The sequence below is a fragment of the Arachis stenosperma genome, chromosome 1 (genome assembly GCF_014773155.1).
Source record: "Arachis stenosperma cultivar V10309 chromosome 1, arast.V10309.gnm1.PFL2, whole genome shotgun sequence".
NCBI lineage: Eukaryota > Viridiplantae > Streptophyta > Magnoliopsida > Fabales > Fabaceae > Arachis > Arachis stenosperma.
In genome coordinates this window covers 991368-1015510 of record NC_080377.1, presented here as the reverse complement: position 1 = coordinate 1015510, position 24143 = coordinate 991368, and the positions used below count along the sequence as shown (strand labels likewise).

The following is a 24143-nucleotide window of genomic DNA, read 5'->3' as shown; positions in this document are numbered from 1 at the left end:
ATCGTGGATGACACGTGGACAAATAGCATTGCGACACGTGGCATAATCTGACACGTGGTAAAATAGCATTGTGACACGTGGCATACCCATCCACGTCGGCGTGCCACGTGTCGTTGACCGACACATCATCATACCGTTACACGTGGCCAAACCATGAGGTGACACGTGTCACCAAAAATCCACGTCATCAAGCCACGTCAGCGCGCCGTTAACGAAAAACGGGTCAGGGACCACTATGGTGCAATTTTTCCAATTTCAGGGACGTAATTGGTGCAATTGAAATCTCAGGGACAATTTTGTTGCACGGCGTCAATCTCGGGGACCATTATGGGGATTTAGTCTCAAAATTATAATTAACTCAATTCGGCCTCCAAAATTTATAATAGCACGTTAGTTCCTAAGCTAATTTGCATAAATGGTATGTTGATTTTACACATTAACTGATAGGAATAAAACACATAATCCTACGTACAGGAATTAGAGGAGCAACAATATTCACTCACAACAAGTATTAACACCAGCACAATAATATCCCATAGCAGTGGAAAAATCACATAAACCAGAAATTAGAAACAAGCTAATACACCAAGATTTTTAACGTGGAAAACTTCCTCAATGAGAGAAGTAAAAACCACGAGTCACCAAGACTAGGATATAGTTTCACTATGATGAAAAATAGAGTACAAGAGAGTCACAAATTACTGCACAAAACGTGCATACAACAAGCCAAACAACCCAAACTTCAAAGCTTACAAAACAAGAACAAGAAGATGAAAATACCACAAAACAGAGCTGCTGTGCGTGGCCAATATCTCCAGCTACAGACATTGAATCGAATATCTGAATGGAGAAATTAAAGAATCAGATGTGTAGAACACACTGTCCAAATTTGAACTCGATCCAACAGTTAACGAATTTGCAGCGACCAATTTATAGAGACAGCTTTGTGTATGTGCGAAAATAACTTTCTCTCTTCTTTTCTCTCTAGTGTTTGCCTGTTTGGTGTTCTCCTTTCAAAAATGATCTCTCTCTCTCAACCCTAACTCACCTCAGCCACTTCAACTATTCATGGGTTTGGATACTAACATTTGGGCTTTTTCTCCACATAGGAAGGAAGCCCAAAAAGCCCAGGTGTCAATTTCCACCTCAGAAAATGCAGCCCCATAAGTGAAATACCTTAAAGGTTTTCCTTTACCCATCTTCCAATCAAAGCCAATATCAGGTGTAATAAAAAAACCATGAGCAGAAAAGGTCTATTCTCTCTGCAAAGCACACAACAGCTAGCTGAAAACAATAAGAGCAAGAAAATGTTCAGAAGATATCTTTCAAGCACAAGCCACCTTGTAACCGTACAATAATTGTTGACAATACCTATACAGCATACATATTAAGAAGGATTTAAATATAGATGTTACTTTGTTTATTAGAAATTTTAAACAGTTTCAATAGGATCTTGTGAACTATTTATTTTGTTTATTAGAAATGTTAAACTTGCCATGCCAGCATTGACATAACATTTATGTGAAAATAAAATTTCCATAAATGCCGTTAATCAATGTGCTTAGTCCTTTATTCTGAATGAATCATGCTGAAGCAAAATCTATACCTCAGCAAATGAGTTGAAGTTGTTCCGTGAAGCAACAGGTTCCATGCGTGCCTTTATTTGCTCACATGCATCTAAAACCGCTGCTCCATACATATCAGAACGGCAGCTTCTGCCGTTGGAGAAGAATTAGGAACCTGATTTTGTAGCAAGCATGAGTTGAATCAGAAACAATACTTCTAGACACAAGAAAGAATAGTCCAAATAAACCAAGAAAAGAACCTCAGGATATTATATTCAACATGTTTATCAACAGAAAGGTTGCAAAAAAATCTACACAAATTTGCCAGGACTTTAGTTGCTATCCTCTGAAATTAGTTAAACCCTCTAATAGAGTTAACTTATTACCTTGTCAGTACTTGTATCTGATACGAACACAGAACTTAGGGGGATGTTGAAGGCTGATGCAGCAATCTGAGCAACTTTTGTATGCAAACCTTGCCCCATTTCTACACCCTCATGGGTGACTAAAACAGTTCCATCTGTATAGACATGAACCAGAGCACCTGCCTACAGTAATTAACAACATATTAATTTAATCATCATCACTAATTTGATAATGCAATGCTATCATAAATAACATAGGAATATAAAGGAAAGTAATGGTTTTAAAGAAAATCATAGAGAACCACAAAATGCGATCAATTTTATTACTCCCCCGAATTCGTTCAACTTTAGTTGAGATCAATTCCCCCCCCCCCCCCCCTTCCCTCTCCTCTTCTTTGCAGCTTTTCTAGTACCATGATTGTAGATGGTAATTACCTGGTTCATAAGCTTTGTTGTAAAGTATATGCCAAACTTAGTTGGAACCATAGCAATGCCACGCTTCTTCCAGCGGTTATGACTATTGAATAAGTCAACTTGTTCACGTGCCTTCACAAAGTCACAGGATAACTTGAGTTCATTCCACAGCTGATGTAGTGTGCAGTGCTCAAGTTGCTGGCCGTAATGTGAAATATATCCTGCTTGCTGAAAATTAATTAGCTGGAAAGAAACTTATGCAGTAAAATTGACAGTAAAAATCCAACATCAAGTGAGGAAATGAGGAATGCACAAACCCACCCATTAGAGAATAAACCAAAATAGTTTGGGATTGAAAATTAATAAGATATGCATATGTCCTAAATCAATTACACGTCTGTCCTGAATAAGTGTATTTTTACCAATTTGGAGGATATAAATAATGCAATTGAAAAATCATGATAAATAGTGCAATTAAAAAATCAAAGACGAAATTGGAGCACTTCATGAATCTTAAGACCACTTTGAGGTTTTGACACATATTTTTTGGGGGTATAAAATTAGTTTTGGTTTCTCGTAGATAAATTTATCAACATTTTAAATTTTTATGAAAAAATGATAGTTTACTCTCAAAACAAATTAATATTATGTTTCCTAAGAATTTATCAAATTAGAAAAAGAAAAAATACATGACAAAAAATAGTATTAACATCTTTTTCTTTTCTTTTTTATCTCTAATACGAAGGACTGAATCTGATCTAAAAGCACAAACACCTGTCAGCCATTCTTAAACTAGTCTAAGTAACTTTAATGATTTATAGGTATAACGATCAAATTATGCACAATAACATAAGGGATAATTGTTTGAGTCATGAAAATCCTAATATTTTTTAACCTAACCGCCAAGTTATAATGACAAGATCACGTTAAAATGACATACATAATGAATTGAAAGAAAATATTTTAATTAAAATAGCCCTATTCTGATGTCATTTTATGCGGAATCCAAGTCACCATATTTTCCAATATTCAGAATAACCCACCGATAGCGAGAACGCACAACCAAAATAATTCGTGCAATTAAAGATGGGTTTTGCGAAACATTGGAAACCAACCACCGCAGTATAGTGTGTCTTAGTTTGACTACAAAGGTTCAACCATAACTTCTAACTAATAGCAAACAGAGTACAGCCAAAAGAAAAAGGGTTCTTTATCCTTGTCCATGCTTCTCAAGCTCTCATAAATATCTATGGATAGAGGGCATATGGTACCATAAATATAGTCAGGACGTTGAAGGAAATTCTTATACAACAAATCGGTAGGTAACATATCTGCCTGCAGTCTCACTTGGCCGGATTATCTTAACAACTTGTCCACGCTTCAATCCGTAATATCTTGCAACAGGATCAGTAACTTGAATCCTAGGAAGCTGAGGAAAACCCCATCATAAATATTAGGGTTGAAGTAACATGTTAGTATGTTGCAAGATTTGTAGTACAATTCTAGAATTAAATTTATAAGTCAAAATTAAACATACTTGAGTTTCTTTCACAGTATATCTCTCAATCAAAGTTTTCTTCTCTGCATCAGTAAGTACTTGATGCTCAGGGACAAGAACATGTTCTTTTATGTTGATCAGCAATTCTGCTTCCTGCATCAATAGGTTTCTTCCAAATTGTAATTGACAGAGAAACAACCATATTTCTAGCAGCAAAACTAATATAACACAAGGAAATGAAAATAAAGAAAATTTTAACCATTGAAAGGATAACCCAAAGAAATAAATATTAATACACTATTTCCTTTGCACATATATCTATTGGTGAATATTTCCAATCACCAAAAAAAAGGTAAAAGAATACGGGTAAATGTGAAGCATAAACAGCTCCCACCATTATGAATTGTATTAATTATCTCTAAGCTTGCAAGACTAAACACAAGGACAATAGTCTCTGACTCCCTATAAAATCCTGTTGTTTATTAATTAGTATGTTCTAAATTCAACACCAAAACTAACAAATTTTATTTTTATAAATGTAGTTTGGATTAGTGATTTCAGGAGAAGTGGAATAGAGTCCAAGGGATTTAATTGGTTTTCATTGTTTGGTTCGACAAAATGAAATAGAGAGGCATTGTTAGTAATAAAATATCAGAGAAGATTCCATCCTACTCCATCAAACTTTCAATTCTGTTTTCTCAATTTGGGGTTAGTGATGGAACCATATTTTATAAAGAAAAAGAGAATGGAATGTTGGAAATTATTTTAATTAATATTGGGTTTCTATGGATTGTGGGTTATTTTGTTGCTAAAATTGGTTGAAGATAGCTTCAATTCTTGAACCATCATGCGTTATTAAACTTGGGCTCAATAGTCAATAGTGAATACTAGGGTATAATAGTCCAATTGATGAAAACTAGGTCTTTGATGAAACTAAGTTACTATACATTTATCTTATAATCAAATCCCACTTCCACCCTCAATCTCTTCACATATGAATATCCTAAACCCTAACTCATTTCATTCCATTTCTTTAAGCTTACTACACTCTCCTAATACTTACAATCAATGGAAATTGAATCTCCATAGATGTTTCGAGCTATTGTAGAAATTGAATATATGACTCAAGAGGTACCTTATAAACTTTATAAACTTATAGGAAAAGACAGACCTGGAAAACCTCCAAGTGAAATTTTGGAGAAACTTCACTGATACAAGTGCGGGCAAATGGTGTTAAATTCTGTTGACAAACCAAGATAGCCCTGAAAACATTCTCGGAGTTCATTCGATTGGTGTAAGTCTTCAAGGTCTTGACACCAACCTTAGCTTCTTCGGGGAAGAAGACATAGATCTGGTCAGAAGAATTATCCTTCTTGGATTTGTTGATGACAAGGTCTTCCCTCTTCATGTTCTCGCCATATTTTCTTCTAAATTCTTCTCTACTCATCTTGATCTCGAAGTCCCCAACAAGGTAATCCCTGTCCCTCAGCATCTGCATCACCGTCTTCCTAATTCTATAGAGCCTGTTGATTTCCTCTTCCGACAGAACCATCCTTCTTTTTCTTTCTCTATTCACCAGAAACCAAACAAACAACAAAATATAGGGCATATTATAATGTGAACAAATAGCAGATTGATTCGGAAGACATGCACGTTTACGAGATAAGAAAAAATTCGCACTTCAAAATTAGGATTCTGAGAACAAAACTCACAATAAATAATAAATGGTTGAAAGGGTTGGAAGAAAGGTGATACTCGCAGAGATTTTCTTCACACAAAGTAGCAGCTGCCTGTCTTCTGCATTTGAAGGAAAGGATTTATAAAAGCGTGTACACAGGCCAGGCCAGACCAGGTATATACAGAGTTATCAGAATTGAACTGGTAATTGACCCGATCGTGGTTCAACTGGTGGGTCACGGATTCATCCGATTAACCCGGTCATAATAAAATAAAAATATAAATTATAAAAATAAAATTAAAATTAAAAGTTAACAATACATGTCTTCATAAACATATTAATGAAAAACAAATATCAATTTTTAGACATAACTGATTATGCAAAAATTAATAATGAATTAGTCACTAATACAAAATACTTTCTCAATTTAAATAATCAAGAGAGAAAAAAATTCATTTGATGATGCTTGTTCTTGAGAACAAACAGAAAAATTCATCTCAGCAACAACTTTCAACAACAAATTCAATTCTAATGATTTTCAACAACAAAAATTTGTTAACTGATTATTTCAAAAAGACAAACAAATTCAAGGTTCAATGATAATAATCAGTAACAAATTCAACTTTCATGATTTTTAGCAAAAAAAAAATCTATTTAAAATATAAAAGTTAACCAGTTCAATACACGAGGCACATAACAGTATTCCCCCCCAATTTAGCATCATCGGTAGTGACGACACATTGCAGCAAAGAGCAGCGGACGGTATCCCAGCAACCAGTAGGGTCGAGATTGTAGCTGAAGATTTGAAGTTTATTTTAAAAGTCGGACTAAATGGGAAAGGAGATATCGGAAGTCCAGAGAAGTAGGGCGACCCAGAGATGGAGGAAGCACGATGGGGAAGAACGTGCCACCGCAGCAATAAACAGAGATTGGAGAAGTGTTGGAATCTGCTACACGTCATGCGCTTGAAAGCAGGAAAAGATCCTTGCATAGTTCTTCTTCTTCCTCCAAATGCATACTGTTTCTACTGTTAGTTATTTATTCCAAAGTGGGATAACACTATTTGGCTTCAGGTTTCAATACTTTGTGTTCTTTTCTTTTGCTGACTTTTTCAAGTATTCATTTTTTTGTTTTGTTTTGCAGTTTAGGGTTTCAGACATATTCAAACGAGTTGCAACTTAAAGTGTTGTCGGTAATGGTTCTATAATTCACGGGTAAGCATAGGATTCTTGCATAACTCTAAGCGCCTCGATCATGACATCAAATTCCTTCGGGTTCTTTCTTTCTTTCTTATAATTTTGATTTGCTTACTAATAAAGTGGAATCTAATTTTGTTGCAAGCAAACTTCTTTGCAAATTCTGAATTGTCTGTTATCCGTCAAAATTTCTTGCCAAGCTTATTGCTATCAATTTTTCTTTTAAATTCATTTCCTGTGTTTTCTTAAACTATGCAGGAAAAATTGCAAGAGCTTGAGAAAGCAGATAATGTGTATCATTTTATTAATATCTCTGCCTCTTTTTTTTTGTTCTTGACCATTTTCCTTATCTTCCCTTAGGAGGAACAAGGTGTAGAATATCTCTTCAAACACTTGCAGGATTTTCCAGACAATACGTCACAGCAGTTTGATATTGCGTGAATTCTTTTTTTATTTCCTATCATACCTATTATTCATTTGTTTGTTTCAAGTCATTCATGTTTGATAAAGATATGTTTCCAATGAAAATTGTGAATCAAATAGGTATCTATTTAGAATCACCTCTATAGTGTTTTGACAAACCCCAATTCAATTTCTAATTGGTTTGGCTGAGCTAATTACTGCTTCACATACTTGAATTTCATATGCTTTTTATTGCTCTGTAATACATTCCATTATCACATATAAAAAGTTCTCATCGTTTCATCAAGTTTATCTATTTATTTAAATTCTATTATTTTGGTGACTTTGTTTTAACTGATATTGTGCATGCTCTGTTTTCAGGTCCTTTATTTATTTAATTAATTTTGTTGATTGCAAGAGATCGTTAACTCTTTCAAACCTCTATATTTAGGAGGATAGGTGGGAACATGGTAACTAACTTCATCCATTCTAATAAATTTCTTTCATCAAATCTATAATTGTCCTTTATTTATATATTTGGTCATTTATTTGTGTTTTGGCTTCTAAAGGTTCAAGTTGGAGGATAATCTTTGTACAAAGTTGACAGTAAATTGAGTGAAACTGAGCGTCTATTGCAGCCTCTGGGTTTTCAAAGTTATTTGAAACTTTTGGTTTGAGATTAATTTTGGTTTTAGTTGACTTCTACTTTTTATTTCTCAAATGGCACTAAAATTTGGGATTAGATCAGCAAAGGCAAAAGTAAGGTTGCGAGAACCGGACCGGTCAATAAACCGGTGAGGTCACTGGTTCAATAGTTTACTGGTTCGACCGAAATTCAACCGGAATTCAACCGGTTTAATTAAATATTAAATTAAATTATTAAAAAATCTAAAAATAATTTTAAATATATAAATTCAATAATTTCTAATTTAATAAAATTTAAAATTTCACATAATAAATTATCCATAACTTAATATTAGATGTTCACAAATAACTTCAAACATCAAAGTTTATAACTAAACAACTTCATAGATCATTAAAGAAGAGAAATATAGTGATACTAAGAAACCCAAAAGAATATTTAAATTGGCATGACTTGTATACATATCATCTAGCAACACTTAAATTGTGGCCGTAAAGTATAAATAAAATAGATTGAATGATACTATTGAAAACAAAGGTATATTTGGAGAAAAAGAATTGTATATGCAATCAATTAGGCAAATTAAGTTTAGAATTCATATTAAAATAAAATTATAACAAAAACAATTACATGTATGCATCAGGTGGAAAAGATTTGTTAGACCAACCTCTTGGTATGCTGTATGTTTGAACTTCTCAGTTTGCTTTGCCAAGTGAATCATTTTCAGCACATATCTACCAGCCATTAAAAAAACCATGAAAAAAAATGAATAACAAATTGGACTTCACAGCCTAAGTGCTACTGAATTGGTACAGTTTCTCACATAATTCTAACAATTAAAAACACCAAAATCTAAAAACAGAGACAAGGAGTTAAAAAAAATGAAACTTTATTTGTTGGGTTGTCCATTATATAAATAAAAATCAATCTCCTTCCCTTCATGTTGCATGGTTTGGCAGTTCACATCATAGCTACAGGAATAAAACAACCGAACTCGAAGAAAAGATTGAATTTTTGTTCATGGGGTTGTCCAATTTTTCACTGAGAAAACGATCTTCATCCTTCTCTAAGTGTTCATACTGCATTGTTTGAAGAAAAACAAAAAGATAAACAGTGGCTTTTGTGTGTTCTCACCTCTTCTTCTCAGACCAGAAAAGCAGAACCAAATGCTCCTCTTCCAATTTGCTCTATCACCTCATAAAACCATGAACAAATAAATAATTCAGCAACAAAAATCATGAAGCAGCAAACAAATAAATCATGAACAAATAACCTCAGAAAATCAAAAATCAAAATCATGAATCCAGCAAACAAATAAACCATGAACAGATAACAAATAAATCAAAATCTTGAATCCAGGAAACAAATAAATCAGAAAATCATGCACAGAAAAGCAGAAGGCAGCGAGGAGGAATAAGTGAATAACAGAGTATTACTTACCGGCGGCGAGTAACGGCGACAAACGAGGATGCGAGCTCGGCGACAAAAGAGAAGGCGAGCTCGGCGATGAAAGAGGACGTGATGGTGGTTGCGGTGGTCAAAGCCGTCGCTGCTGTGGCTGCGGGATGCGGTGGTGATGGCGGTGGGCTGCTCGATTGGTGGTGGTGGGCTGGTGGCTATGCAACTGCGAAGAGAGAAGAGATAGTTGCTGTGGGTGCTGATTCCTCTTCTGGGTGTTTAGGGTTCAGCTTCGTTTACGATTAGGTTTAGCCTTTTTTTGTTTATAGAGACAAAACGACGCCGTTTAGGGGTTTTTACTTTTAAACCAAAAACCAGTTTGACCAAGTCTGTTCTAGTAAAACCCGTCAAACCGGCCGGTTTTGGGAACCGAACCGCTTCAGAATTTAGGAAAAAAACCTAGGACCCACCACACCCCCAGCTCTCTCACTCTCACTCTTCACTCTCACTCCCGCACAGAGGGACAGCGTCGCCCCCTCCCCAGCTCTCTCACTCTCACCTCGGTTCACCGCCATCGCCGCGCCTCTCGCCGAATTCACCGCATCGTGTGCTCTCGCCGGATCCACCGCACGCTCGTTGGCCCTCGCGTGCTCGTCGCCAGAGGTCTTGCTCCCTCTGTCTCGTATTCTGCTCGTCCGCCATCACTGCACCCAACGCCTGGTGTGCTCCATTCCTCGCGTCTTGCCTCTCTTCCTGCAGCTGTGCTTCCTGGTGAGTGCTCGCGTCTCGCCGTGCCGCGCCTCCGTCCCTCCCTCGCCTTTCTTCCGCGGGTGTTGGTGCCTGCACTGCACTGCACTGCTCGATTCTGCCGCTGCAACGACAGTAAACATGTAAGCTTTTTTTTTCAGTTATTATAATATTCTATATTAATTTTTCATAGTTGATTCATTGATGTGATTTCTGTTAATTTTATTGTTGTTTCATTTATGAATCTGATTAGAATATGGCAGAGGTTGAACTTGAAATGTTAAAATGGTTGAAATGTTATTGTTGTTAATTTTATTGTTGAATTGGTTTATGAGTTGCGCTATGAATATGCAGTGATTTTGTTGAGTGTTGAATTGGTTTATGAATTATTTTGCTGATTATGAATGATTTTGTTGATTGTTGAATTGGATTTGCAGATTATGAATACGAAGTGATTTTGTTGATTTTTTATTGTTCCCTGCGCTCGTCGTCGTCGGCAGCAGAGGCAGCAGGTCCTGGTGGGCTGGTCTTTGTTGTCGTCTTGTTGCCTCGAGCAACGCCGTCAGGGTCCTCCTCCTCGTCAGCTTCCTTTGCAACCCGATTTGGTGAGTTCCAACAAATTCCCGTTCTTTCTGATTCAATTTGGTTGATGTAATTCATCACTGCACTCTGATTTTGTTGCTGAAAGTTGAAGTTGTTGCTGAAAGTTGAATGTGTTGGGAAATTCGTTATTGAAATCTGAATGGAGCTGTCTGCACCTCCGTGTCTTCCAAAATGCCCTTCATCCCTGCTTCTCAAATCTAGGGTTAGGTTTTTTCAGAGGACGCTGAACCCAACATCCCTACATTCCAAAGCTTCAATCTTTTCACTGAATCACTGCAGTTTCACCCGAATGGATCCTCTCATAAACCTCTCTTGTGCTGCTTTGGTGAGAGACAACAACTCTCCAGCTACATCAGCTTTGCCAGTTGACTCAGGTCAACACAAAACCTCAAGCTTTCTTCCTTTTTCCTTTTTCTCTCATCAAGTAGTGGCTTTTCATTGAATTTGAATGTCTTAATTCATCATTTTCAGGTGCTAGAATAGGTGAGGTGAAAAGGGTCACTAAGGAGACTAATGTCTCAGTCAAAATAAACCTGGATGGTTGTGGAGTTGCTGATAGTAGTACTGGAATTCCCTTCCTTGATCATATGCTTGATGTTAGTAGTTTAAATTTATGTTTGCTTCATTGGTAGAATGTAATTTGAAATTTCAATTACTGGTCAAGCACACTTCTTGGTAGCTCACAACTTCAAGAACTGTTGATGAAGTTTTGTTCTAAATTTCATAGTTGATTTTGTCCATAAAAAGTTTGCTTCCTTCTAACTTGGAAATAAAAATCATGGCTGCTAAAGATGAGTCACAGAAACTAAACATGACTATGACTTGTGTATTTTCAGCAACTTGCTTCACATGGGCTGTTCGATGTACATGTCAAGGCTACAGGTGACACACATATTGATGATCATCACACTAACGAAGATGTTGCTCTTGCTATTGGAACGGTACTGCAAACACCAGCTATATGAACTGTGTTTTCATTTTTTTTTTGGTCTGTTCCTAGAAACTGTAACATGCTTCATTATATGATATTTTTCTTCATCTTTTCCTTGCACAATGACGTCGAAGTCATCGAAGTCATTGATGGCAACAGTATATATGTTAGTTCTCAGTTTCTTACCTTATAATAGTTAGATTTATAATTATGCACTTTTTTTTTAAATGATTTTTGCATTTAACTATTATGTTTAATCTAAGTGTTGTCTATTACTCCATCTTCAGGCTTTGCTACAGGCTCTTGGTGATAGGAAGGGTATTAATCGGTTTGGTGACTTCTCTGCTCCACTTGATGAAGCATTAATACACGTTTCACTGGTAATTTGCATACCACTTGCAGAAATGATCATTAAGCATTATTCAAAGTTTAAAATTTAAATATGTGAATAGGATTCATTATAGAACATGGTGATGTTAATCCATGTATCAATCCCATATAGTGGGACAACACTTAGTTGTTTCTTATTGTTAGGGGAGAAAGTGTGATTTTTTCTTTGCTTAGGCATATGATAATTGGAGTAGCTTTGGTATTACATTTGCAAATTAACAATCCGAATTGTATAAAAATAATTTGGACCATTGAAGTTCAGTTAGCTTTTGTATTGAGGCTCATGTGTTCTCAAGCAATAAATGCATACAAGGCTACTGAATTGTAATTAGAATTTTCAAGTGTGAATTATGTTCCCATTTGTTGTAAGCTTATTGTCTCAAATAAATTTGTTCGTTCTAATACTTACATCCTTCTTCCTAACCTTGTCCAGGATTTATCTGGCCGGCCACATTTAGGTTATAATTTGGACATCCCTACCCAGAGGGTTGGGACATATGACACTCAGGTCTCACTTTCATTTGATTATTTCATCATTGAGCCTAGAATTTGCCCTTAGAATTTTATTGAATAAGTTTTAGACTGCTGAGCCCCTAAATTTTCCAGCATAGATGTTATTTTAATGTGACACTCTTATTGTATTTGCTGTTGGCTATACTTTTCCCTTTATATCTATTCTTCATTGATGAGTACTTAGTATCCTGTATGTAGTTGGTGGAGCATTTCTTCCAGTCCTTGGTGAATACTTCTGGTATGACACTTCACATTCGGCAGGTATTGAGACATCAGCTCTTTGTCATTTTAATCAGCTATAGAAATTGCATTTGGAAGTATAGTTCTGCATATTGTCACAGAAGTATAATTATTATAGATGTACTAGGCCTCTCAATTCTTCCTTAGCTACATGGGTTAGAAAATATAGGTTCTTTTTGCCTCATGGCTCTTTCTATGGTCTTCATTTGTTGAATACATTTTCAAACTTAAGATTTCTCTGGTTTTATTCTTTTTCTAGTTAGTGTTCTTTTATTACAAGTCTAACAACCTGTTAACGGAATACATATGTATTCCTCTGTGAACAGCTTGCCGGGAAAAACTCCCATCATATTATTGAGGCAACCTTCAAAGCTTTTGCTAGGGCTCTTCGACAAGCAACAGAGTACGATCCACGTCGCCGTGGAACAATACCAAGGTCTGATAACTTTGAACTCGATTTTATTTTATAATGAAAATCTTATTTATCCGCTATATAACTCTACTGGAATTTAGAGATCGTTACTTTTTCTGCCTCATTCTTTCATAAAATGATCATGCTCCTCTAAAGTGACAAAGAAAATTGGTAACGTAGTGAATTAAAAATATGCTCTCAGTTCTCCGATCAATCGTACAGTTTATTTTTTTTTTATCTGAATGAGAATATATCAAATTTACTTGTTAAATATGTTCATTGTGCATCCTTTTTATGTGTGCAGTTCAAAAGGAGTTTTGTCACGAAGTTAATTGGATTGAGCTACTACTATATAAGCGGACTTCCATAGTTCTTCACACTTTCATCCACAATGAAGGTGCTTAGAATAGATGTCATAGATGATAAGAGCCAGTACTGTTTGCCTGTACTTGTCATAAAAGTTACTGGCCTCTGTAAACCCATATTGTAGCACGCATTTACTCTTGGATATAGAAATAAAATTATTCTTGTAATGGAACACATGCTTGTTGCAAGGATAATTGCCATCCTCCTTTGTAAAAAAATCTAAGAAATGTTAAGCTACATCCACCAAATACACAAGGCCATAGTTATCAAACCGAACCGGTAAACGATCTGGTCATACGACTGGGTTATCGAGTCATTGGTTCAACCAGTAGATTATTAATTGAACCGGTTGATCCGGTCACAATTAAATATAAATATAAAATTACAAAAATAAGCTAAAAAGTTAAAATTAAAAATTCAAAAGCACCACTTCACAAACACATTAATAACAATTAAGTATCAATTCTTAAACATAACTAATGATGCAAAAATAAAAGATAAACTAATCACGAATACAGAATACTTTCTCAATTTAAATGAAAAGAGCAAAACATAATACAATAAGTAAATCTAGTCTAAGAACTGATCCCAAAATTGACATCTATATCTTTATTAGACAAATTTGGAACTTGACCAAATACTGCCTATGTAAGAATCAAATCTATCAATACTAAGAATAAAATTTATTCTTACAGCAACAAATTCAACTCATTGATAATTTTAACAACAATTCACCTATGATAATTTTCATCAACCGAAAATTTAGCTCCAAAGATGATTTACAGCAACAAAAAATTTAGCTAAGTGATTATTTAGTCAGTAACAAATTCAATGTTCGGTGATGATAATCAGCAACAATTCAACTCATGATGATTTTCATCAACCAAAAAATTAGCTCATTGATATTTTCAGCAATAAATTCAACTTACAGCAATAAATTCAACTTATATCAACAAATTCAACAAATCCTACTTCATTCATGATTTACAGCAACATTTAGTTCAGCAACAAGGCAAATTAATTGATTAGCAATTCAACATCTCAAAATACAGGGAGAACTGAAATCTGGAAAAGACAGATCAGGGGAAGCGATGAGGCAGGGACTCACCAACGGTCCACGGCGACTCGGCAACGCCTCGGACCAGAAAACGACGCGCGACGGAAGGCGACGAAGCAAGCCACGACCCCACGACAGTCCACGGCGACGGCGAGAACCCGAAACCAGAAGACGACGAGCGACCCCACGGAAGGCGACGAAGCAATGACGACCCCACGAGTTGCTTCTGTCGCCGGCGACGAGGAGCTCAGGGAAGGCAGCAAGAAGTTGAGACGCCGGCGAGTGTGACTGAGACGAGACTCTAGTGAGACTGAGAGAGACTCTAGTGGGCTAGTGGCAGTAGGAGAGAAGAGAGAGTTTGAGAGTGAGAGTGACGTTCCTTGAGAGTCTGAGGGTGAAGGTGAGGTGAGGCAGAAGAGTTAGGGTCATACAAACCGGCCGAGTCACCAGTTTACTGAAAACCGAACGGGTCGACCTGGTTTTTGGCGGATCTGATGCTTAAACGGTTCACAAGCGACTCAGTCCGACTAAATGACCGAGTTTTTCTTTTGACCGACTGAATCGAACCAGGCTTAATAACCATGCTTTTTTTTTTTGGTCAAGTACCTCTTACACACACCTATTCCCTTTTTCAATAAGTTCCATATATCAACTTTTTAGACTTAACTAAGATTTAAACTCGGTACACCTCCTAGTAAGGTAAACATAGTTGTCATTAAACCAAGCCTTACGGTGCAACATGCTAATGAAACAATGGTGAGTGCCTGAGTGGTGAAAACCGAAAAGTGAAAAGGTAAAATTTGTTACTAAGAAAAGGTTTGGGTACGTTTTGTAAAATTGGAAACATATGAGGTAATGACCTTTTTGACCTTATTGTTTTGGATAAGCCATCTGATCTGGTTAGATGAAACAAAAAAAAAATCAAATCAAATCCGATTAACATAAATTGGATATTTTGATTTTTTTTTTATTTTACTTCGGGTGCATAATACCCTAGATATATGTATATTTATGCATATGTAATATATTAGGGTGTATCTAAGATATTTAATTTTTGAATTCTGTTGGATAGACAATGGGGGTGCGAACAACATTAATAATGGACTGTATTTTCAAGTTCAATAACCATGAAAAAATATTCCAATTTAATTTCACTTTTAACTTTTACTTTTTTTCATTATCTATTTTCGGCTAATTTTTTTTATATTGGTTAAATATGTGTGTAATATATTGTTATTGGAAGATTAGGTATTTTTTTTAATATGGTGTTTTATTCAAATCTGACGGTCCGATTTGTTGGAAGAAAAAAGTGAACTACAAATCGGAGGGTCCAATTTATTTGAAAAAAAAAACTACAAATCGCATGGTCCGTTTTGTATTTTTTATTTTTTTATTTTTTAAAATAAAAATCGGACGGTCCGATTTCAACATTAAAATTTTTTTTATTTTTGAAATCACAGATCAGACCGTCCGATTTGTGATTATTTGGAAAAAAAAATAAAACAAATCGGTGCCTCTGATTTGTAGCTCCCATAACAAAGTTAAACACTCCTCTTCTCACATCATTGGGAGATACACTCTTCTCTCTCCCACACGAAAAAGAAAAAGTGTCTATTTTCATTGCAATCTCTCCCGTTGCCTCCTCTAAAATGCCGTTCACCGTCGTGGTCAAGAAGCTGCGGTAAACTGCCATCACCACCTGGCCCAGAATATAGACACTGTTCCGTCTCTCTTTCACGTCGCACCGCTGCCTCTCCTCCACACCACACCGTCGCATCTCTACCTCTGCCCTTGTTCCCCACAGTGGTAATGTGCGTCTGTTCCTAACAGCCGCGCGTTCCTTACGAGTGAGAATGCTGTCCATTGCTCCACGACGCCGCGCACAGCCACACCACCCATCGCCCCATTACTCCCCTGTAATGCGCATTTCTGCCGAGGAAGAAGGCCGCCCGTCGCATAGCTGCACTGCAACGCCGACTCATCCCATCTCTACTTCGTCCTCCTCTTCTGTTGGATATTTCTTTTTTTTTAATTTTTATAGTTGGATGTTTCTTTGATTTAGATGTATGTTTCTTTTTCTTTATATGGATGTTTTTTATTTTCAGATGTATTGGATGTTTCTTTTATTTTATGTGAAAATTAAGGTGGAAGTGCAACAAACGAAGCGACTACGATCTTTGGAGAGGACGGCACGGTGTAAAGAGCTTGGGAGAGAGATTAGGGTTTGTGTGACTTTCTTTCTTCCATATGAGTGAAATGAAAATGGAATTAGGGTTTAAATAATTTTAATTAAATAAAAATCTAATTTTTAAAATTAATTTAACATTTTTTTAATATGTTGTTTATGTTATTCAAAATAAGTGTTGTTCTCCTATACTTTGTCCATTAGAATAAAATGGTAGACTGCACCCATTATAAAAAGCAAAACAAAAAAATAGTTTACTCATCAACCACTTCACTATATATGTGTGTGTCAGTTTATTCTCTCAGAACTTAATTTCTCTCACTGTTATAATAACAAAATTAAAATAAAATACAAAAAAAATCGGTAAAAGAAATCACATTAATAATGAAGTCTCTAACAACTAATTAGAGTACTTTAGACTAAAAATGAGACGAATTGAGTTAAATCTAGTTAAATTAAAAAAAATTGGTATCTAAAAAATTTGTGTTTAATTTATTTAAAAAGTAAGGGATGAAAAGATAGATTCCATCTTTTATATTTGTGTTATATAGTTGAAAAATGAGGTATAGTAAAAAAGATTTAAACTCAAATTTATCTCACAACTCAACTTATTAATAATTAAGTCTATTATTTGTAAAGTTTAAACTTGGACTTACCAAAAATTTACAAACAAACTCATAACATGAACATAATTTATAACTCTATATATAAAAATTATAACTTAATATATATTATTTATCTATCAATTATAATTTATGTTTTTTATTATAATTATATACGAAAATTATATATGTGAATGGGTCTAAATTATCTATAATATTATAAATTAAAAATATAAAATACATAATATATGTATTAATATAAATAATTATAATAAATAATATATAAACAATTTAGGCTCACGAGTTGACTTAGTTGCAGTGAGTTGTTTGTTCAACTTTCTGTCATCTTTTTCTTTGTTAAAAAATATGAAAAAAATAATAAAACCTCTAACTATGGCTTTATAACATACGCTTCCTTAGTTAATGCAATTTAAGATTTTCACACAACCCACATTTTGAACAAAATATCAACCTCTGCAAAGATAGGATTTGATTATTAAATTCATTTATTGATGAATCATTGCAAAATAATTGAGACTGGGAACAGGTCCTAATCCTAGACAAAAACAATTATATTATCAGACTACGTTTTCTGTGTTAACAAAAAAAACGTGTTCATAAAACAAACATTAAATTGTTGACTTAATGCATATCCATTATTAACACAGATCACGTGCCCTGATTCGGGTTGATCTTTTGCCTAGTCATATAAGCTATTATGGCCATAAATTAATAAGGGATGTGTATAAATTATAAACAATGATTCACTCCTTAGAAAATATAAATTCAAAAAATAAAAAAAGGAGCAAATATTTTGCAACAATGCTTCATCAGCTATAGCACACGCACATCCTCAGCAAAACCACTTGCACATAATATTTAGTTTTCTAAGTAACAAATTTAAGCCAATCAAACATCGGCTTCAAAAAGAAAAGGTGGAAACTCATGTGTAGTTGACTTCACGTGAAGTTGATAGTTGAGAGCCGTTAAATAGTTTGATTGATTTAACTAAATTTTCATCTAACGACTCTCAGTTAGCAACTTCACGTGAAGTCGACTGCACCTGAATTTCCACCAAAAGAAAAAACATATAAGTATACAACTCAAATAATGAGAAAAAGAATACTCACAAGTCACAACTATGGTATTCGGCCAAACATGGCTTTCCTGTTGTTAAACTCTCTCTTCTTTGGTATCCACCCTCAGACACCTTCTGTAAATAAATATACTGAAACAGGCAGTCCGAACTCCCATTTTTTTTCTTTGCGTAGTCAAAAATTTTAAAAATATCTATAAATTTTATTTTATTTTAATTTTGTCTCTGAAATTTTCGATTTGTATCAAATATATCCATGATAGCTAAATTTTCAAAAAATTTAAGACTAATCCAATAATAATGCATGACAACTATGTCTAATTTATTTGTGTTGAAGATTGTTTTTGTGAAATTGTTGTTGAATTAATCCTAAATTTTTAAAAAATTAGCTATCAGGATATATTTGATGCAATTCGAAAACTTTTAAGACAAAATTAAAAAAAAATAAAACTTAAAAATATTTTAAAAACTTTTAACAAACTTCAAAGAAAAAACAAATATACTTTACTCTTTTTTTTTTTTTTTTTTTTCTGAAAGCAAGAAATCAACACAAAAAAGTGGAGCTTATTACAAGAAAACTGTGATTTATCGGAGGTTGCGGGAAGAAGATTTTCCATATAGGTTTGCATAAACGATCCTTGTTCGGAACACAAGAATCATGCATAAGATTGCTGCAACGATGCAGAGTCCAGACATGATCATGGAAGTTATGAAAAAGCATATGGAGCCATTACACGTTAGTGGCTTGCCATCATTAAGCGCACGCGCCATGACCGATCCTAAATTTGGAAAATGATGATCTCCTTGAGCTTGCTGTTCTGCCTCATAATCATAGATTCTGCTTGCTATAAGACTTGAGAAGACAAGTGTTCCTGCAGGGTTTGCTAGAGTGATGAAATTGTACAATGCACCAAAGTTTCTCAATCCGAACAATTCAGAGGCAGTGGCCGGAACAATCGCCCAATGAGCTCCATAACCAAGTCCAATCAGTAGAGTGCTGATATACATTGACCCCGGCCATCCCATCGCGATGAAAAGATGGCCGACGGTCATAATAAGTTGAAATACAGCCAGTGCAGCTGGTCTTGGATAGACATGATCTCTGTTCAAGCATATATACAAAACAGAATTCAAACAACAAATTAAAATTCTTGATAGGGATACTAAATAGTTTGATCAGTGTAAAACTTGTTTGTACCTTACAACAAGCTCAGATATGTAGCCCCCTCCGACACGGCCGAGGAAGTTCCAAATACTGATGAGTGAGACAAAGATATGTGTATTGTCATATCCAAGAGACTGACTCATCTGACCAAGATTGTCGATTACAGTCAAGCCGGATCCCGAGCCCATGATCATGGAAATGAAAAGAAGCCAAAAATCTGCCTTAATCAAAGCTTGTCTCAAAGTAAAATCCTCCCCTCTGTGTGGTCCTCTCCTCCTCTTGACTCTCACTGCTCCTTCAGCAGCTGCTTGGAGTAGCTTTGATTGCAATTGCGCGATACGCTTTCGCCGCTCTGATGCAGGAAGCAAGTCCACTTCCTTAGGCTTCTCGTCTTCCAGCTCACTTAATAGCACTTCCTCGGATTCCTGTGGTGACTTTCCTAGATCTTTATTCTCTGGTTCTGGAAGCAGTGCCTCTTCCTCTGGAGACTTTTGATCCGGACCGAAAACTAATGCGATAGGAATGATGAATGGAACAAAGAGAATCAAGAACAGGATGATTGTGAAAGTCATGATTACAGGATTGCTCACATAAACTAGATCTTGGACAACCATGACTCCCATCAAATAAGCAGCCAATAGGAGGCACACTCCATAGACAAATGTGAAGCTTTTGCCGTCCGTCGGACGCACTTGTTTGTGACCTCCTACAGGTCTAACAATGAACATTAGACCTACTCCTACCAATGCTGGACCAACAGCAACCATAAATACCAATGATGCATGATCAGGGGAATGGATCACTGCATATATTTGTGTCAAGATTGCACCACTCAGCCCTGCAAAGCCCTTCAGAATTCCGACCACTGGACCCCGGCTTTTGGGGAAGTTTTGCACACAAGATACTAGAGAAACTGTGTTGAAGTAGGTTTCACCATTTGTTCCGATAAATATGAGAACACAAATCTGCATAGAAATAACAACTAATCAGCATACAAATGAGTTTGTGCGACAAGAAAAAAAAAACCTTTATTGAACTGGAACAAACAAAATCCAAGCCTCTGGTTGACAGTATCAATCTTACCTTTACTATGCTCACAAAATGAAGAGCCAGTTTTTCCGTTGTAAGTTTTCTAATAAACCACCAAACTTAATGTTCCCATTACTAGCAGGATTCAATACTAATGTATATATTCACCATAAGTTACCAGAAAGCTGGAATGGGGATGTTTAAGTGACTCGTTTTCGGTATACAATTCACTACTTTTAGTAACTAAATTATAAGTATTCAAATTTCAGCTACTGCCACTTGCCCAACTTAAATTTTATGCAAGGTAACTTTTAAGCTTGTTCCCATGTTTGATCTCTATTTATTAATGATCTAAAGAAATCTTGGGCAATAGTTATGTCAGGACTTAATGAAGATTGATGCATATATGTTTCTATTTTCTAATTTTGAGTACTCTAATGAACAGCAGGAACTTAAAGCCGTAGTACAAACATCTGAAAGGTAGATCTGTTGTTATAAATATTGACCTATGTTTGTCATCATGTGTCACGTGCTCACATGTGAGACACAAGATACTTGACAGCTACAAGGAAAGAAATGATTATAAAATAGAGTCCGTTCAGCACAGATGCAACACCAAGACTCATGAGTTGCAAAATATTGGGTTAGTAGTTTAATCACCACATTTTTCACATCATACATCCCTTTCAATGTTTTAAATGCAAGTTGCAACTTGTAACCAATCATGCTTGCACAATAATGCTTTACACCCAAATTTAAAATCATGCATTGACTACAAGGTGACCACTCACATGCGAAATTAATAGTTCAGAATCGTTCTAATTTAATCAAACATGTCATTCAATTGTTTTTAACTATTAATTTTAACAGACTTCATGTGAGTTTCTACCTTACTACAAATCCGAATATAAAAAAAAATGCAACAATACTAGGGAACTAAGAGGGTATTAGCAAAAATCAGCCAAATGACTTTGGGTGAATCCAAAACCTCTACGCGGATGGTACTAGGATGTTTCTTCTACTAAGTATCAGAATGTTTCTTTTTCATACTAAATGGATGTTCTTTTATATATTTTATAATTTTTTTTATATACTAATAATTGGGATTGTTGGAAGCAGAGTTCCGTAATCCTGCCCCTAATTTTCCAACGTATCATTCAAAATTTTTTCCAAAACAATGAGGAAAAAAGAGAATGTAATATCTAGTGTCTGGTATTACATAAAGGAGAAGAAGGAAAAAAAAAAAGAGAAGAATATATAAAACAATGAAAGAAAATTCCCAGGCCTTTCATGAGGCAAAAAGATGGAATATTCATTCAATAGGTTATGAGGTGTAAAGAGCAATCATAGACTTTGATTCCAGAATAGTCCAGAACCATCATCACCTTTACGATTAAAGTCCTTCCTTTTAAGATTGAAGAAACAGTATAGAACTTTACTCCAGACCATCCATGTCATAAAGTTTCATTTATGAAAAAAAGTTGAATTTTAATAAGTGAAATGATACGATGACTCATACTAGTACCAATTTAACAAGGAAAAAAAAAAAGACAAATGGAACAAGAAACTGAAAAATTAAACATCACTCAATAAAACAAGATGGTTTCAATCAAAACCAAATCCAGTGGTTCAGATAATCTCAGGCCAAAAAAACAAAAAATACTGATAGGTACCAAAAAAAAAAGGAGATATATATAAGAAAAGAACAAATTTGAAGAGTTTATCAGTATTTGACGACCGACTAATTTGATGATTGATCAAAACAAAAATCAAGAGAGAGACACCATGGTATTATGATTGACAGTAACATCACGAAATCAAACCAAACCAGAAAAAGTCAAACTAGTAGAAATGAAATTAACTACTTGATGATCCAAAATCCAAAGGGTGAAGAAGAAGAAGAAAAGAGATCGAAAGGGAAAGAAAAGACTCACAGCCCATAAGGGAAGAGTTGGAACTCTAGCAGTAACAATCAACCAAACCCAACCATAGCCAATAAGATTGAGAAGAGCACCAACTAGTAGAGAAGCCCAAAGGGGCAAGATCTCACAGAGGATTCCAGTTACAAAGCCAACGGAATCACCAAGGTCCTTAGCCACACCAACCATGGCAAGTTGCTTCTGGTTGTAGCTTAAGGACTCTTTGATGACTGGTGATATGCTCCCAAACAAGTACCCAATCCCTGCCCATGATTGTAACCACATTGCAGCCACAAACACCAGCCATCTGCTTCTGTATAAACTCACAAGCTTCTCCTTGAATTGACCCATCATCATCACTCGCAAAAAGGTGTGTTTGATGAGATGAACACTCTTGTTGTGCTTCTGGCTGCTGCGGCAGGAGACTTAAAAAGAGATATTATTAGGAGCAGACACAGGTAGCGACAAAATTGGTGTGAGTAAGTGGTGATAGAGTTTTCAAAATGCCAAGTGGGAGAGAATGGAGTTTAACAAGCTTAATAACCGGGTGTAATGTACCGACTCTTTATTTTGATAATACTGTATAGTGTATACCAGTGTCACATAGATAAGTATTTAACGGGAAGTTTGGAATTCATGGAATTTTTTTTTTAGAAATAAAATACGACTTATAATTAAAAAATCTTTGTTAAATATAGATTATTTCGATGTATTTATATATTTTTTAAAATGATAATAATAGTTGTTATTGTTAAATATGATTTATTCTTTTAATTTATAATTAAAATTTTTTTTATAAAAATTATGTTAATTTTTTGTGTATTTTTGTGTACTTCTATATACTGTTTATAGATCTATATATTATTTTGAGATAATGATAATGGATTAAAATAGATTAAAAACGTGAGATTTAAAAAAGTTGAAGAAAGTTCGTTGGGGATAAGGCGAACTCTATCATTTTTATAGAGTTCGTCGAAGTGCAAACTTGCTCTAAACAAAAAAAAAATCTTATTTAGAGAATTAAAGTTCAAAAATAATGTTCGGAGAAATATGAATTTTTTTATTTTATTTCTGAAAAAAATCTGGAATCCATGTGGATTGTATTTTTATGAATAAAAAAAATTTTTTTATTAAATTATGTTATGTGTATACTAAAATTAGCCATCAAAGTCAGTTACCAGTATAAAATATATGTTAGAATATAAATAAACATTGAAAATAAATTAAATCACACATATATTTATACACAAATATATTGATGATTGATTTTAGTAGTTGATTTTAATGTATAAATAATATTTTCCTTCTTTACAATATGTCTTTTGCATATTGATAATATGTCTCATGAAGATTGTATTTTTTAAATAAAAATATTTTGTTTAAAATGCATTTTGATGAATTATTTGTGTCACACACGTCTCTCTAAATTTATTAAATAATAAATCACTCAACATTAAATGATTTATTACTAACACTAAAATAATATATAAAAAAATATATCGTAATATACGAAGAGAAAAATATGTATACAAATATAATATGTAAATATTCTTAGAATCATTTAAAAATGATATGTAACTATTTTAATTATTAATTTTTTGCAATTCTTTCTATATATCAAATTAATTATAGAAGAAAAATATAGTACTAAAAAATAAATGTATGATATTATAAGGGATAAGAGTGAAAAGAGTGAGTTGAAGTTAGGGTAAATATTAAGGAGATAACA

The 24143-nt window shown here is 34.6% G+C and overlaps 3 protein-coding genes and 1 pseudogene across 9 annotated transcripts; 1 reads left to right on the top strand and 3 right to left on the bottom strand.

Annotated features, from left to right (window-relative positions):
- Positions 1–1311: 1311 nt before the first annotated feature.
- LOC130964934 (xanthine dehydrogenase 1-like) lies at positions 1312–3174 on the bottom strand (annotated as a pseudogene).
- A 227-nt stretch (positions 3175–3401) lies between these two features.
- LOC130962152 (DNA-directed RNA polymerases II and IV subunit 5A-like) lies at positions 3402–9466 on the bottom strand. 7 transcript variants are annotated; one of them, XM_057888273.1, is made up of 7 exons: positions 9202–9465; positions 8896–8955; positions 8429–8495; positions 5555–5639; positions 5014–5410; positions 3882–3995; positions 3402–3773 (listed from the first exon to the last, which is right to left on the bottom strand). In XM_057888273.1, the coding sequence occupies exons 5-7, from the start codon at positions 5392–5394 to the stop codon at positions 3648–3650; spliced, it is 621 nt and encodes a 206-aa protein (XP_057744256.1). In that variant the 5' UTR covers positions 5395–5410; positions 5555–5639; positions 8429–8495; positions 8896–8955; positions 9202–9465; the 3' UTR covers positions 3402–3647. The 7 variants fall into 7 exon arrangements, with proteins under 7 accessions (XP_057744256.1, XP_057744286.1, XP_057744247.1 ...); XM_057888303.1 differs by having other exon boundaries at positions 5555–5636; XM_057888264.1 differs by having other exon boundaries at positions 8896–8948.
- A 348-nt stretch (positions 9467–9814) lies between these two features.
- On the top strand, positions 9815–13552 carry LOC130962145 (imidazoleglycerol-phosphate dehydratase, chloroplastic-like). The gene is made up of 10 exons (XM_057888251.1): positions 9815–10049; positions 10344–10511; positions 10601–10883; positions 10981–11105; positions 11346–11450; positions 11728–11820; positions 12264–12338; positions 12542–12604; positions 12910–13019; positions 13300–13552. Exons 3-10 carry the CDS (start codon positions 10649–10651, stop codon positions 13325–13327), a joined length of 834 nt encoding a protein of 277 aa, XP_057744234.1. The 5' UTR covers positions 9815–10049; positions 10344–10511; positions 10601–10648; the 3' UTR covers positions 13328–13552.
- A 4503-nt stretch (positions 13553–18055) lies between these two features.
- Positions 18056–22981, bottom strand: LOC130966330 (protein NUCLEAR FUSION DEFECTIVE 4-like). The gene is made up of 3 exons (XM_057891121.1): positions 22430–22981; positions 19500–20431; positions 18056–19403 (listed from the first exon to the last, which is right to left on the bottom strand). Exons 1-3 carry the CDS (start codon positions 22769–22771, stop codon positions 18887–18889), a joined length of 1791 nt encoding a protein of 596 aa, XP_057747104.1. The 5' UTR covers positions 22772–22981; the 3' UTR covers positions 18056–18886.
- Positions 22982–24143: the final 1162 nt, after the last annotated feature.